The following is a 16303-nucleotide window of genomic DNA, read 5'->3' on the forward strand; positions in this document are numbered from 1 at the left end:
TCCTGAAAACAGTCTGTCATTTCAGACGTAAAAGCCTGCTACCGTGTGCACATGCCCTTATTCTCCCTACAATGTAATAACTTCTTTGTGCCCCCCCACAAGGTAATAATTCTCCGCTCTGTAGGCCGACTGTACTACTTTAACGAGCTCCACTTAGGCACCTCAGAACACCAAAGGAACCAGAGAGGAGGAGAATTCAAGATACACATGCCGTGCTATGTAAGGAAGGAGCTCAATAAAGAAATAAGTACAGTCAGATTTAGTGTGGCGAAGGGGGCCAGTGCTGCACCACATAGGTGGGTCCCAACACGTAAATGGGCCCGGGCCCCTATCTTCTCCGACTGGCTAGGCCTCTAAAACATAACTTAGATCACTATAGGGTTCTAGGGTAATCTAAGTTCAGTACAATAGAGCTGCAGAGGGTCCAAGCCTTGCAAGACCACATACGTGAAAATGCGCCTTGTTTTGGCTGTCTTAAACTGGCCTTAGACAGACGTGCAATTGATTTCTAGAATAAGTGTTTTAATTCATAGGAACAAGCAGGGGGAATATAAGTGAGGCGTTAGATGCATTTTTAGTTGTCATCATAAACACTGCTCTATACAACTGAATTTGTTGACAGCTGTAGAAGAGCATGTGAGTAAATGTTAAATCAATTTAATTATTCTGAGATCCAACCCTATGCCTACTCTTTGGTTATTTCTTCTTAGTCACATGTATCTGTTTGCCATATAGGAAGTGAAGTACTGCGCTGGCTTCCTTCACTTGAATAGGAGCGAGCTGAAGACAGAAAATACAAAACATACAGCTCAATGCCTGGTAAACAATGAAGTTAATTTTTATTTATGTTTTAATACATGAATAGTGAGGGTATGTTCACACGCTTAATAAAAAAACGTCTGAAAATACGGAGCTGTTTGAGGGAAAACAGCTACTGAATTTCAGATGTTTTTCAAGCAAACTCCCGTTTTTTGCAGCCGTTTTTGGAGCGGTTATTCTAGAGTCAATGAAAAACGGCCCCAAAAATAGCTCAAGAAACTGCCGCATAAAAAAACACCCCGCCAGAAAAAAACGGCTGAAAATATGCCGTGTCAACATACCCTGAGACGTTTGTGTAATCAGCGCACTAGTTCTAAAGTGGTCTTGTATGTGTTTACTAACAAATCTGGGTGCCCCAACATTTTATTTGCGAAATTTATGTAATGTATTATATAATTAAAAAGGTCCTGTCACCTCTCTCGACAGGTCTGTTTTAGTAAATACTTGTATTCTCTAGAAATAATAATTTTAGAGCATATATTATTAGAACTCTGCGTTGAGCCATTTCTCTGTTATTCCTCCTGGAAATTTAACTGGGTTTTACCATTCCCCTTTTCAAAGGGGCGTGTCCCACAGTCTCCACCAATTGGATAGTGTCCGTCTGTGTAGGGACAAACTTCTAAGGGTATGTTCACACGGCCCAAAAAATCGGAAGCAGAACGCCACCAAACAGCTACCCATTGATTTCAATGGGAAAAACGGCGTTCTGTTCCGATAAAGCGTTTCTTTTACGCATCCGTTTTGAAAAACAGCCGCGTAAAAAACACCCACGAAAAAGAAGTGCATGTCACTTCTTGAGCTGTTTTTTATTGACTCTATAGAAAAACAGCTCCAAAAACAGCCATAAAAAACGCGAGATTGATTAAAAACAGCTCCGTATTTTCAGACGTTTTTAGCTAAGCGTGTGAACATACCCTAACTGGTAACTCCCAGTTTTCAATTTGTTTATAAATTTCTTGATGGAATAACATAGGAATGGCAGAGTTCTAAGAAAAGACGCTCCAGAATTATTTCATGGGCAACACAATTATTTATTAAATACAGACATGTCAGGAGAGCAGACAGGTCCTCTAAGTTGCTGTGGTCCTTAATTGTTTATTCAAGTATTTCCCTTCTCTGAGCCATCTTCATTATTGGGATTCCAACGCCACGAGTTTTAATTTTTTTCCACGCATACTCATATCTAAGGTTTTGCTTTTTTTTTTTTTATTTACTGGATGAGTTTGGTAAAAATGATATGGAGTGCCCTAAACCCTACCCCACTCTTCCCCCCCCCCTTCGGATTTCCTACATCTGGACCCCATCTTCATATATGTGAACAGCTCATAGTGTAGACTGTGATAGACAATTTCTTGCTCAATCCTAGCATTATTTCGGGCACTAACCAGCAGCTATACAACATCCGAACAGTCAGCTGCATACACCCAAACGGTTTTCTCCCTATGGCTGTAAAGAGGATAAAAGTTAAAGGAAAGGTGTCGCGGAAATTTTTTTTTTATATCAATTTGCTTTTAGTGTTTTATTAAAATACATTTTATTTATTTGTGTGTTTGTGTTTTACTTTTTTTTTTTTCTAACTTTTACTTCTCTATGGGGGCTGCCATTTTTTTTTCCATCTCTGTATGTGTCGATTAACGACACATACAGAGATGGAATACGGCACATAGATCCCCATAGAGAAAGCGAACGAGAGCCTGTGACATCACGCGCCATTTACTTGTGGACCGTAAGCCACGGCCGGACAGTAAGATGACTACTTCCAGTCGCGGCTTCGGGACATGTGATTGGAAGCAAGCACTAGGAGCAGACAGACCAGAGGCAGCAGCTGGAGCAGGTAAGTTATGTTTGTGTATGTTTGTGTTTTACTGTGTGATTACCACTGTATGTAAGCCTATTACACTGTGTATTCGCTCAAAAAATGGCAGCACACAGTGTAGGAGGTTTGAACATTCAATCCCCTCCTTTCTCCAGGCTCTAGCCAGGATAAAGGAGGGGGGATTGTTTGAAGACGCTAGAGCGAGTGTGTCTTCTCAAATTTTGCAGCATAAAGCAATGTGGTTGCTTTACCACATGCCAATGCTGCAATTTTGGGAATTGCTCCCTCTAGTGACCAGCACAGGGAAATGTTATAAATTAGAATCTAATTTATAATATTTCCTGACTCGTGAAAAAATTAAAAAAATTAGAACAATGTTTAATCACTTATACACTGTTTAACTAAAAAAAAATAATAATTTTTCTAGCGACACATTCCCTTTAAAGGCAGACCCTATGGGTGTTCAACCTTTGAAGTTGCAGAGGGCACTTCAATTGCCCTTGCTGAAGGGGGTGCCTGAGGGTGAAATGGTGATCACCACAAAACTTAATAATTGTATATCACCGTTATTAGATTACATTTTGTGCTGTTATTTGGTTACTGTTTGTTGGTATGTAGTTTTCAGGGTATGGTAGTCGCAGCACTGTATATTTTCTTTGACCCCCAGTCACATTGGCGGTTTTTTTTCTAATAGTATGGTTATTTAAGCAGTGAAGTTTTTATACTTTTTCATGGCCTGATGAAGATGCCAGTGCGGCATTGAAACGCGTAGCCTTATTATCAATAAATTAACCTTTTATTACTCTTACTCTTACGTGATTTTAATCAGTTCATGTATTGAAACATCTCACTCAGTGCAGCAGCGCCCTTGGAGACTCTTTTCCTGCAACCCAGCATACTATTTGCGGTCTTCCCTCGGATCACCGGCGTGGAGTCCTGGCAGCAGCAGCACATATATTTCTAATTGCCCATTATTACCCTTTACCAGGTTAGTAGTAGCTTTCTCATCTTACTACTTATTACCTGGGTAACCTGCACTATGTGGCGCCGTGTTTTTTGTTCCTCTATACCTTTTTTGTTGTTTGGAAGTGTTATTTGGCCAGTATATGGTCCTTATTAAGTATGGTTAATGTTACTCCATACTACGCTATTAATTCCGTCAAAACGACGGAACCCCTGCACAACTGAGACAAACTGAAGTCGTTGGCACCGAATCCATCACCATTGAAAACAATGGTGATGGAAACGGAGACCTATGGTTTCCATTTGTGTCGGTCAGGGCTCCATTTGGACGGAAAACTCAGAACATCAGAATAGAGCCCTAACGGATATGTGAACTAAGCCTAAGATATAGTCTACATAAAAAGTTAGATAACTTTGTAGATATATGGCATTAATCAGCCTAGATTGGAGCCTGGAGCACACAACATGCATTCTATTAGTATATTCAGATTTGATTCCTAACTTGTCCTTGCATAGAAAACAGTGCAGTGATAAATTACAGTAAAATTCAACTTTTTTACAATGGCAAAATGTATTTCCAAAATAAAGTATTTAAGACTATTAAAGCTGTGCACTGGACATACCAGCAAAACGGCCATTTCATTATAATGTGAGAACCTACACATTGGTTACATTTAAGGTTACCGCCTGAAACCACTGGGCTAACCGGTATGAATACCAGAAGGCCAATGTCGTTATTAAATTTAATCCCAGCAATATTAACTGCTGGTAATTTATACATAGGAATAATGACCATGTAAAAATGCCTTTAAACTAACAGATGTTTTGGACACCATGATTTCTTTGCCACCCAATGTCAGGAATATCTGTTAGCTAAGAGCAGGGAGCAGAGGGCGCTGGACACGAAAGCACAGAACGCTGGTCATGATTTATACTTGCTCTGCAGTGTCTTCTATAAAGAGTTTGGCCGGGATTACGGGCTGTTATCAGTAGAGGTCAGTGAGCCTGAATTCTGAGCAATGAGGAGCCGGCTCACTGACGTGTACTATTAGGTAATCCAAGTCGAACTCTTCATAGGTAACGCTGTAGAGTAATAAGTATAAATGATAAGAGTTTACGCTGTTCTCTGTGCATGGCACCACCGCTCACCTCCTGCAGAGAAGATATCCCTCCCTGACCTGTGAGAGGGACACAGCAGCTCCATCCCACACCATTCATCCTGGCTCTCCACCAAAAAGATCCTGGTTTCTGGTAAATTCTGGTAAGGGGGGGGGGGGGCTTGGAAGAATTAAAGTGCCACCTGAATATGCTGCCCTAACCCAATATAGCAGGGAAAGGTCACTCGCCTATTAGTTTAAACAGCACAAAAAGATATTGTGCCGTTTGGCTAATGGAGACTGTCAAAGAATACAGCAGACATATAGTTATGAGTCCGCTATAATCTTGAGGGTAGTGCTCCCCATCTCCCTCACCAGTTACTGAAGGCAGCCATGTATCTGTATGTATAGATAGTAACCGTCAATCATTGGTAAAGGCAGTGTGGGGGGGGGGGGGGCACACCCCTCATGAATACAGCAGACTCATAACTAAGTAAGTCCACTGTAGTCTGATCACTATCAGCACCATATCTTTTTGTGCCGTTTGAGCTAATCATGAGAAAAATTCACTGCATTTCTCTTTACGTATTTTTTTCGAGGGCTTTAGTGAACAATTTTTAATAGTTTTTAATTGTAAAAAATAATAATCATAATTGCGTTATCACGGCCATAAGATCATGGCCGCATTAAAACACCCAGACATCCCGCTGACCTGAACTTACATCCCCATAGGGAACAATCATAATAAATAATTCCCACTCTGTGAAGCCACGCCCCTGAGATTACACCCTTTTTTTAACCTATGTAAACCTGGACGGTATTTTTTTGGTTAAAAAGGCAGCAACCCTAGTTAGAGTGCATACTGTATATGTTCTTTGTGTAACAAAACCTAAAATATGTTCTCAAAATATACACAAAATCTATGCATAAAAAACATCTTGTGTCAATTGTGGACTGGCATTTCAGTCATTGTGGTGTTTAAAACTGTGCAAAAGTCTTAAGGAATGGTTACAACTGCTTTACTCCCATGCACGGTGTTACTTGGAAAGTTTGCTTATTACTCGGATTAAAGCTCCATTTTCATCTTTCAGACGCTGGTTGTCAGATTTAAGGTCTGTGAGTACCTGGAAGAGAAGCGTAGAAATCAATCAATTAAATTTTTACAAGATCTGTAACATTAAAGGCAGATCGAGTTTCCTTGGCAAAAACGAATACTAGAAGAATATTGCAATTAATTTTTTTTCTGTAAACTTTTGTGAACGTCTCCATAATATTCTCGCTCAACAGAATTTTCCCCCTTCATAAGAGCGGTGTCTTGGATCTAAAGCTACAGCCATTCAACCAACTGACCACTATGGCATCTTGTGGGCAGCCTCTGTAACTTTCGATGCCTCCTGTCGTGAACATATAGTAAAAAAATAATGGATCTGATAAAGAAGAGTTTGCAGGAATCTATGATCTGCAAAGAGTATTTGTTCTAGGGGTAAGGCCTCATGCACACGACCGTGTTTTTGCAGCCGCAATTCTCCCGAAAATCCACGGGAGAATTGCGGCCCCATTCTTTTCTATGGGGCTGTGCACACGACCGTAGTTTTTGCGGTCCGTGCACGGCCGGGGAACCCGGACCGCAGAAAGAACGGGCATGTCTTATTACGGCCCGGTTCTGCGGTCCGGGCTCATTGAAAACAATGGCCGCGGCCATGTGCATGTCCCGCGATTTGCGGGCGGCCTGCAGCTGACAGTCCGCAGCCGGCCGACCCGAAAATCACGGCCGTGCACACGGCTACGGTCGTGTGCATGAGGCCTAAGGAAAGTCACTTAGCAACAGCTAATGGGTGCAGTCGGCAGCCTCCCCAGGCTGTCTAACGCTTTTAGCGGCTGCGATTACGTGATCCCAGGGGGAGTTCCTGCGAGAGTGTGAGAACTCTCCCCAGTATTTTTCCGAGGAGGCAAGATGGCTAGTCCAAATCCCTGTTAAACAAGTTAGAATTAAATAAAGCATGAAAAACGTGACCAGTAACGCTATTTGAATGCTTTAAAAAGAGTCTATCACCAGATGTCCGTTTTTAGCTACCAACATGCTAATATTGATGATGCTAGCTTGATTCGGACGTTCATTTTATTTTTCCCCAGAGTTTATCCTTTGCAGTTAAAAAGCTTTTATTACATTTAAGCAAATTAGAATTTTGGAGAATTGGCAGTCTCTGTTGCTCCAAAATGCTCGCTATTGCCCTGTTCAACCCCCCTCCCTCCTTGCTTGTTTTGATCGACAGGGGCCAGGCAGCGTACTAGGAGAGTTTACGCCTGGCCCCGTAATGCAGTGACCGCATCGCGTCCCAGTATCGGCTCATGCGCAGTATCCTCAGGTCCGTCTCTTCTGGGTGAAGTCTGGCGTAGTGGCGAATGCGCTGTAGTGCCTATTAGAATGGCGAGCATAAGGATTATACTGCGCACGCGCCGATTAAGATGCACGTTCACTGCACTACAGGTCTAGGCGTGAACTCGTCTAGTACGCTGCCTGGCCCCTGTCAATCAAAGCAAGGAGGGGGGGGGGTTGAACAGGGCAATAACAAGCGAGCGTTTTGGCGCAACGGTGACGCCCTCGTTGCTCCGAAATGCTAATTTGCATAAATTTAATAAGAGCTTTTAAACTGCAAAGGAGACACTCTGGGGAAAAAGAAAACGAACGTCCGAATCAGGTTAGCATCATCAATATTAGAATGTTGGTAGTAAAAAACGGACATCTGGTGAAAGACTCCCTCTAATAACAATGAAAGGTCAAAACAGCAGTTAAAGAGGCTGTCACCAGTTTCATACTTCCCCATGTCGTACCTAATCTAATAGGCGCTGTGTTGTAGATAACTACTGTGTTTTTTCTACAAAAAAGGTTTATTAGTTACAAAGTAATGAGCATTTTAACATTTATGCAAATTTTTTGTAAAAGCACAATTGGGCGTTTTTTTCATTTTAACCAAGTGGGTGTTCTAAAGAAAAGTGTATGACACTGACCAATCAGCGTCATGCACTTCAATTCATTCATGCCCAGCTTTAGTCGCAGCACAGCGTGATCCCACGAGATCACACTCTGCAGTCACTTCATCCCGCAGTTCCTTCACCGGAGCGTCGGGAGAATGACCAGACATCGCCTCCAGCTGCTCACTGTGTCATTCCCGATGCACACCGTCTGTGACAGTGTGCATCGGGAACCGGGAGGTCAGCTGCCCCCGACAGCTGACACTCCACTGTTGCCGATCATCGCCGTTGATTTTTGCAATTAACACTTTAAATGCAGCGATCGATTGCGATCGCCGCATTTATGGGGTTTGTAGTACATCGGCAGCCCCATGCAATCATGGGGGTTGCCGATGGTTGTCATGGCAACCGGAGGCCAGACAACGGACTCCGGGTCTGCCATGTATGGAAGCCTATAGGAACCAGCCTCTGGGTGGTCCTCATAGGCTTACTGCCAGAGTGACTGTGACGTCACACTGACAGTTGGAATAAATTACACTACACTACTAGGTAGCGTAACGTATTCTAGCAGCCATCAGTGCTGCAGATAAAAAATAAAAAGTAGTTAAAATTTTTTTTACTAACAATGTTTTATAAAAGTGTAAAAATAAAAAGTTATAAGTTAACAAACACTGCTTTTTTTCCCTATAATAAATCTTTCATTATAGGGAAAAAATGAAAATGTTAAAAAAAAAAAAAAATACACATATTTGGTATCATCGCGTTCGTAACGACCCAAACTACAATGTTATTTTTCCCACACGGTGAACACCACAAAAAATAAAAAAATAAAAACAATACCAGCATCGCCGTTTTTTGGTCACTACCCCATCCAAGATATAAAATAAAAAGTGTTCAAAAAGTCGCATTTACCCCAAAATAGTACAAACAAAAACTACAACCATATGGCTCTCAGTATATGGTGACAAAAAATACATTTTATAAAAATATGTTTTGCAGCGTTTGCCCAAAAAAACACAACGATAGACATAATCGTACTGACTTGCAGAATAAAGCAAAGCGTAATTTATAGTGCACAGTGAACGCCGTAAGAAATAAAGATTTTAAAATTCAAATCGCTGTTTTTTGGTCACCTTAGATCTAAAGAAAAATACAAAAGTTACAAAAATTGAACAAAAAGCTGTATGTACCTAAAATTGTTATTAAAAGCTACAGCTCATCCCGCAAAAAATAACTCCTCACACCAATCGACCAAAAAATAAAAAAAACGTATTGCTCTCAATGTGTGGATACCATTTTAACAAATAGTTCTTGTTTTTATATTTGACTACTTTTACACCTATATAAATTTGGTATCACCATAATCATATTGAGACACAGAATAAAGTTGAAGTTTTTACCGCATGGTGAAAGACTTAAAAACAAAACCCAAAAAACAATGGCGGAATCAGTTTTTTTCCAATTTCAGCCTGCAAATAATTTTTTTGCAGTTTCCCAGTACATTATATGGTTCTTTAAATGGTGTCAATAAAAACTACAACTCCTCCTGCAAAAAATAAGCCTTCACACCACTCTATTGACAGTAAAATAAAAAAAAGTTATTGCTCTTGGAAGGCTGGGAGTGAAAAACGAAAATGAAAAAGCAAAAAAAGGATCAGTACTGAAATGGTTAACTAATTTCTAATATAAAAAAAAAAAAAAACATTTCGTACCACATATGGGGTATTGCCATACTCAGGAGAAATTGCTTTACAAATGTTGGACGGCTTTTTCTCCTTTATCCCTTGTGAAAGTTAAAAAAAAAAATTAAACATTTTAGTGGACAAAAATGTTGATATTCATTTTACCGGCCTAATTCCACTTAGGCCGGATTTAAACGAGCGTGTGCGTTTTACGCGCGCAAAAAACGCAGCGTTTTGCGCGCACAAAAGGTACTTAACAGCTCCGTGTGTCAGACGCGTATGATGCGTGGCTGCGTGACTTTCGCGCAGCCGCCATCATTATGACACTGTATGTTTGTAAACAGAAAAGCACGTGGTGCTTTTCTGTTTTCATGAATACTTTTTACTGCTGTTGCGCGAATCACGCGCGTCACACGGAAGTGCTTCCGTGTGCTGCGCGTGATTTTACATCCATTGACTTCAATGGGTGCGTGATGCTCGAACAACGCACAAATATAGGACATGTCGTGAGTTTTACGCAGCGGACACACGCTGCGTGAAACTCACGAACAGTCAGCATGGCCCCATAGACTAACATAGGTCCGTGCGAGGCGCGTGAAAAACGTATTATACATTCGTCTAAATAAGCCCTTAATTTGGCAAAAAGACTGAGGGGTCAAAATGCTAACTATATCCCTAGAAAAATTCCTTCAGGGGTGTAGTTTCCAAAGTGGGGTCACTTTTGAAGGGGTTTCCACGGTTTGTCCCTCCAGGCCATTGCAAACGAGACATGGCACCAAAAAAAGATTCCAGCAAAATCTGCGGTCCAAAACCCAAAAGGCTCTCCTTTGCGTCTGAGCCCAGCTGTGGGTCCAAACATCAGTTTATGACCACATATGGGGTATATCGGGAGAAATTGCTTTACAAATGTTGGGGTGCTTTTTCCGCTTTCTATTTAATTTTTACAAGGAATAATCTATGTTCTAGCAGAAAAAAAAAAGATTTTTATCTCCACGGACTAATTCCTCTAAATTCTTCAAAAAAAACCTGTGGGGTCAAAATGCTAACTATACCCCTAGAAAAACTCATTGAGGGGTGTAGTTTAAAAAATGGGGGCACTTTTTGGGGGGTTTCGACTGTTTAGGCACCACAAGACCTCTTGAAAACTGACATCGTGCCTAAAATATATTCATAAAAAAAAGGAGGCCCCAAAATCCACTAGGTGCTCCTTTGCTTCGGAGGCCCATGGTTCAGTCCATTACCACACTAGGGCCAAACATGGGATATTTCTAAAAACAGCAGAATTTGGGCAATATATATTGAGTTGCGTTTCTCTGGTAAAAGCTTCTGTGTTACGGGAAAAAAAATTACAAATGAATTTCAGCAAAAAAAAATATTTATTTGTAAATTTCACCTCTGCTTTGAATCCTGTGACACGCCTAAAGAGTTGTTTTAACTCTAACGGTTTTCAAAATTGAGTAATTTATGGGGATTTTCAAATGTCTAAGGCCCTCAAAGCCACTTCAGAACCGAACCCTGAAAAAACAGCCTTTTGAAATTTTCTTGAAAATGTGAGAAATTGCTGTCCAGGTCTTGAAGGATTTGCTTTCACCTGGGTGAATGGTCTGATGAAGGACCTCTTGGGTCAGACCTTTATTATCCTGGGCATGTCCCTGGGATCTTAACTGGCGGCCCTCTGAACGAAAGGGCTTTTTAGAGATTGTGGGTTTCTTTAGGTCAGCAAATTATTTGTGTGCCCTATAATGGGCTTCACTTAATGTATAAATTCAGGACCAAACAGATTATTATTGTCTAGGTTGGGAAACTCATGAGATTTAGGAGCAAGTTCTGCCAGCTCGCAGAAGTCAGCGATTTGGCTCTTCTCACATTATAAATATGATTGAGTCTGGCCTATTAACAATACATCCCTACTGGTCGCTTTTATTAATGCCATTGTGGAGGATAATAGAGCCTTAGCGTTTAGAGGTGTGGAGAGATCCCCCTCTTGGTCCGGTTTAGTTAACATAAGGAGTAAAGGACCCGCTGCATCCGATATTTCAAATTGGAGTTAAGGGTCTAATCAATATTATTGAGTGGGAAAGCAGTTTTAGAAAGGAAGGCCGGGTCACTCTGAGATGCTATTGAGGCCTGAATATCAGTTCTAAGGACTAGGTCATCTTCCTTCACTAGGGTTGAAAGGAAGGCGAATTGAGCAAATTCCTCCACCTCCGAGGTGTGTAGTCGAGTCCACCTATAAGTGAATAATTTAGAAGGTGTTCTGCTAGCGAGGCTCACCCTCAACATTTAGAGTTCGCTCCGTTTACCTCTCAGAGGATGTGGAGGAGTACCAATCTACCTCAGACTTGGAACGTTCAACACTATTTGGGGACAACGCCTCACCGTGGTGCCCTGCATGAGGGAATGAAGAACTCCAACGAGTTCAGTTCTCAGAAAGTGGGGTGAGATGCAACTTTCCAAAGACCCCTTTATTTGCCATTGAAGTGTGCCTTCAACGAAGTGTAACGGCGCCGTGTAGGAAGCCTCAGTGTCATTGACTGACTGAGGTAACGCTTGGGTGCTGCTTTCCACAGCCACCCTAAACTTCTCTTTTATTAGGATATCCTCCACATAGGAAAAAAAAAAGGTTCCAAATGCCTAATCCTATCTGTGGAGACCACTTCTACAGAGGAGGCTGCTAAAAAGCAGATGTCCTCTCCCATCGCCACCTGAAAAAAAATCAAAAAAAATCAGAGGAGAGTTCCCACGCTAGCGGCCGCGATTGCATTGAAGACTGCCCGGGAAGGCTGCCGCCTGCACACATTAGCTGGTGATAGGTGGATGTCTCTCCAACAAACAAATCATTTTAGCATTTCCTACAAAAAAAATTGCCTAACTAGGACAAGAGCGTTATAGCCAAATTCCTGGCTAGTAAATTATTTTTGCTATTACCTATGTGCATGAACCCGAGCCGAGTACTAGGTTATGGTAACAGGCTCATTGTGCTAAACTTTTATCATGATATTTTTAGTATAAAAGAGTTAGGTCAGATTAGAATTAAATAATGTGTAACTTTTCAATAATTCATAAAACACAGATTATGTCCTTTGTAGACCTAATTTTTTTTCTTGAACATCTTAGTTTGTATTGAATAGTTGACAATTGAGATATACATGTTGTATTGTGATAGTACATCCTTAATCCATAGTACCGATTTACCGTGCCCTTACTTGCTGATAAATGCTGTATATATCTTCACATGGATGAGCTTTTACCTTTAAATCATCTTCCATTTCAGACATCCTTCGCTCCAAAACTCTTTTCTCCTGCAATATCAAATGGCGCGAGAGGTTTACGTTGTTTTCATTCAACCAATAAATAGTGTATGTCAACTAAACAAATAAAGAGGAACTTACTCTTTTTTCAACCTCTAATAGCCCAGCCTGACTTGATGAGTGATCCTGTTTCTAGAGAAAAAGTGCAGAAAGTATTTAATGAATCACATTTACATTTATTTATTAACACATTATTATATTTTTTTCTATCTATGGAGAAGCTTTCTAGAAGTAGTTTATTAATCCAAGCAAGTTTTCAGTGTATCCACTAATGTGAACTTTGTAGGTTGTCCACATAATTGTGTGTTTGCATGATTTCCACGCACCCATTGACTTCAATGGGTGCATGATGCGTGAAAAACGCTAAAGTATAGGACATGCTGTGAGTTTCACGTATCGGACACCCGCTGAGTGAAAAACACGGAATGTCTGAACGGCCCCATTGACTTATAGGTCCGTGCGACGTGCCTGATTTTTTACGCGCGTATCACGGATGTGAACTACGCTCGTGTAAATAAGGCCTAACATTGTAAATATGAAGTATGAACACAGTGTCCGTGCAACCACAGGACTATACACTCTTATATATTTATATTTTAGGGGCTGATGACAATCAACATTTGGAATTAACCCATAGATGTGGTTGTTTCTATGTTTTAGTTGTTTTTTTTCTAATAAAACTTGAGAAATGTATTAGGGCCTGTTCACATCAGCGTTGGCTTTCCGTTCTGGGGTTCGGTCGGAGATTTCTGTCGGGTGAACCCCGCAACGGAAAGTCAAACTGAAACCACAGCTTCCCTTTCCGTCACCATTGATATCAATGGTGACGGAAACATTGCTAATGGTTTCCGTTCGTCACCATTCCGTCAGGTTTCCGTTTCTGAATCAATAGCGCAGTCATTAGACGGAACCCTGGAACAGAAAGCCAAGGCTGATGTGAACAGGCCCTTAACTGGCTTACGACACTTTAGGTTTAGGCGTGGATTTCAATTTCTGGCGTAAGAACAGTCCAAGATGCACCAAATTTATTAAGAGGCATGTAATAAACCATTATAATGTACTTTCATTTAAACTGGTGTATGAAACACCAGTCTTAATAAATTCCCCCCTCAGTTCCTACAGAGGCTCTATTCATACCGCTGGATTTGTCAAGGTTCAGACAGCACTAGGTTTTTGCATGGGTGCATACGTAGGGGCCCAACCCGATATAATATAAGAAGGTACTATGCACACCGATGGAAGTCATTTCCAAGAATCATTTTTATGGTTTGCCAATATCAGTGCAGAGTTTTAGTCAGATCCTTGACCTTCCTCAGGCACATTAATACACTGGTTCCTGCGATATGGCGCTTAAATAATGGCTGCTGGCAAACAATAAATATTATTCTTGGAAATTACTCCCATCGGTGTGTGCATAGTACCTTCTTATATTCATACCGATGTTAACTGGGTGGGAATTCCATATGGTATGCATTTTTTCCATATTCAAAATATTCTATTTCAAATACTTGCTGAATAGTTTAAAATGTTTTTTATTCTTGCATGAAACGTCATACTGCCGATTCACACATAATATGCGGTGTCAGTTCTGTTGTATGCCTGCAGTACCACATTTGACCACAGGCAGGCAGTGATCTACAGGCAACAATACAACACAGCCCCAAGATCTAAAGTAGCTGGGCTACAGACAAAATACTGTTATCTAAAGTACTATATATTTGGAATAAGGCATCTCTAGGTAATAGCAGACCCAATATTTTAATAATTTTATTTTTCCAGTTTTACATTTAACAAACCTTCTAATGTCCCATGAAGGTAAATGGGACTAGGGTTGTCACGATACCAGAATTGGGACTTCGATACCAATACTTTGTGTAGTATTGTGATACGCGATACCAAGACGATACTTTGCCAACAATAATAATAATGTGAGGCACGTGGCGTGATGAATTTTGAACCTCCATGTGCCTCACATGAATAGTAATTAACCCAATGTTGTCCATTATGACTGAGGAACATGATGGGGTTAATTACTATTCATGTGAGGCACATGGAGGTTCAAAATTAATCACAATTCGTGCCTCACATTAACCCCTTAATGACATACCACGTACTAGTACACGGTAGCTGTAAAGGGGAAGTACGGAGCGGGCTTACGGGCTGAGCTCTCCCCATACTCAGCGGGTGACGGCTGTGTTATACAGCCGAGACCTCACTGCAAAGGGCGGAATCAAAGATCACTTTGATTCTGCCCGTTTAACATCTTAAATGCCACGGTCAATAGCGACTGCGGCATTTCAATTGTTAGAATCAGGGGGGCGCCCCAGGTCTGCCATCTTTGTACTCCAGGAGACTGTCAGAATCATGATATACTGCAATACATTAGTATTGCAGTATATCATGCAAGCAATCCAACGATCGCTGGTTCAAGTCTCCTAGGGGGACTAATAAAAAAAGTAAAAAACAGTTAAAGATTTTTAGAATGTTCCAAAAAAAAAAAAGAAAAAATATTAAGAGTTCAAAACCCCCCCCCCCTTTTCCCATTTTCCCCTAAAGCAGTGTTAAAAATAATAAAAGTAAACATAATTGGTATGGCCGCGTCCGTAAAAGTCCGAACTATAACAATATAGCATTGCTTAACCCGATCGGTGAGCGGTGTAAAAAAAAATAAAAAAAATAATTATATATATATATATATAAATATAAAAAACATGCAAATTGCTGGTTTTTGGTCACCTTGGCTCCCCCCCCCCCAAAAAAAAGGAATAAAATAAAAAAAAAGTGATCAAAAGGTCGCATGTACTCCAAAATGGCATCGGTGAAAACGACAGCTCGCCCTGCAAAATTTAACCCTCACACCTCTAAATTGATGGAAAAATAAAAGTTATGGCTCTCAAAATATGGCGACACAAAACATTTTTTTTTAGCAAATAGTTTTTAAAAAAACGAAAAAACGTAAAACATAAAACAAAACATACATTTTGTATCGCCGTAATCGTATCAACCTGTAGAATATGGTGAATATGTCGTTTTTACCGCCTGATGGACGCCGCAAAAACAAAATCCCAAAAAAATTATGTAAATCGCTGTTTTTTCCCCACTTCACCCGACAAATGTGGTACAATAAATGGTGCCATGAAAAACTACAACTTATCCCAAAAAATAAATCCTCACAAGGCTATGTCGACGAAGAAATAGAAAAGTTATGGCTTTTGGAATGCGGGGAGGAAAAAAACGGAAATTAAAACTCAAATTTAAGGGGTTAACAAGTGAAAGAAAGCAGTTTTTATTTTGTTTTATAACCGAGTAAACATCATAACTGACACTATAAATTTGTTATTACGATCGCGACGATACCGAATGTGTATATTTTATGTATTGAAACTTATGTTTAGTGTAAAAAGTGTGTGTGTATTTTTTTTAATGTAACATTACTTTGTTTTTTTATTTTTAAACTTTAATGTACTGGCATATATCTATACACTGATAGTACACAGGCAGTTTTTAGGGCATACTGAGGTATGCCCTAACAGGAAATATGGTCGGACAGCCCTGAGGTCCTTCAATGGACCCTGGGCTGTCTGCCCATATATATGATATGTCCCTCGATCGCGTCACAGGGATTCCCTGTGACGCATCCAA

At 40.6% G+C, this 16303-nt stretch overlaps 1 protein-coding gene and 2 long non-coding RNA genes across 4 annotated transcripts in view; 2 read left to right on the top strand and 1 right to left on the bottom strand.

Annotated features, from left to right (window-relative positions):
• Positions 1 to 3687, top strand: part of LOC142743180 (uncharacterized) — a 38050-nt gene extending 34363 nt beyond the window's left edge. The window contains exons 2-3 of the long non-coding RNA XR_012881505.1: positions 736 to 819; positions 3465 to 3687. This is a non-coding gene — a long non-coding RNA (uncharacterized LOC142743180). The remainder of the gene's footprint in view (positions 1 to 735; positions 820 to 3464) is intronic.
• Positions 7 to 16303, bottom strand: part of LOC142743177 (protein phosphatase 1 regulatory subunit 12B-like) — a 168880-nt gene continuing 152583 nt past the window's right edge. For both annotated transcript variants that reach the window (XM_075853674.1, XM_075853675.1), the window contains exons 5-7: positions 12743 to 12793; positions 12602 to 12652; positions 7 to 5819 (exon numbers count right to left, since the gene is read on the bottom strand). In XM_075853674.1, coding sequence (XP_075709789.1) covers positions 5733 to 5819; positions 12602 to 12652; positions 12743 to 12793 — 189 coding nt within the window. In that variant the 3' untranslated portion in view covers positions 7 to 5732. The remainder of the gene's footprint in view (positions 5820 to 12601; positions 12653 to 12742; positions 12794 to 16303) is intronic.
• The window catches only part of LOC142743181 (uncharacterized), a 116688-nt gene continuing 105065 nt past the window's right edge, over positions 4681 to 16303 (top strand). The window contains exon 1 of the long non-coding RNA XR_012881506.1: positions 4681 to 4859. This is a non-coding gene — a long non-coding RNA (uncharacterized LOC142743181). The remainder of the gene's footprint in view (positions 4860 to 16303) is intronic.

The sequence above is a fragment of the Rhinoderma darwinii genome, chromosome 2, assembly GCF_050947455.1.
Source record: "Rhinoderma darwinii isolate aRhiDar2 chromosome 2, aRhiDar2.hap1, whole genome shotgun sequence".
Taxonomy (NCBI): domain Eukaryota; kingdom Metazoa; phylum Chordata; class Amphibia; order Anura; family Rhinodermatidae; genus Rhinoderma; species Rhinoderma darwinii.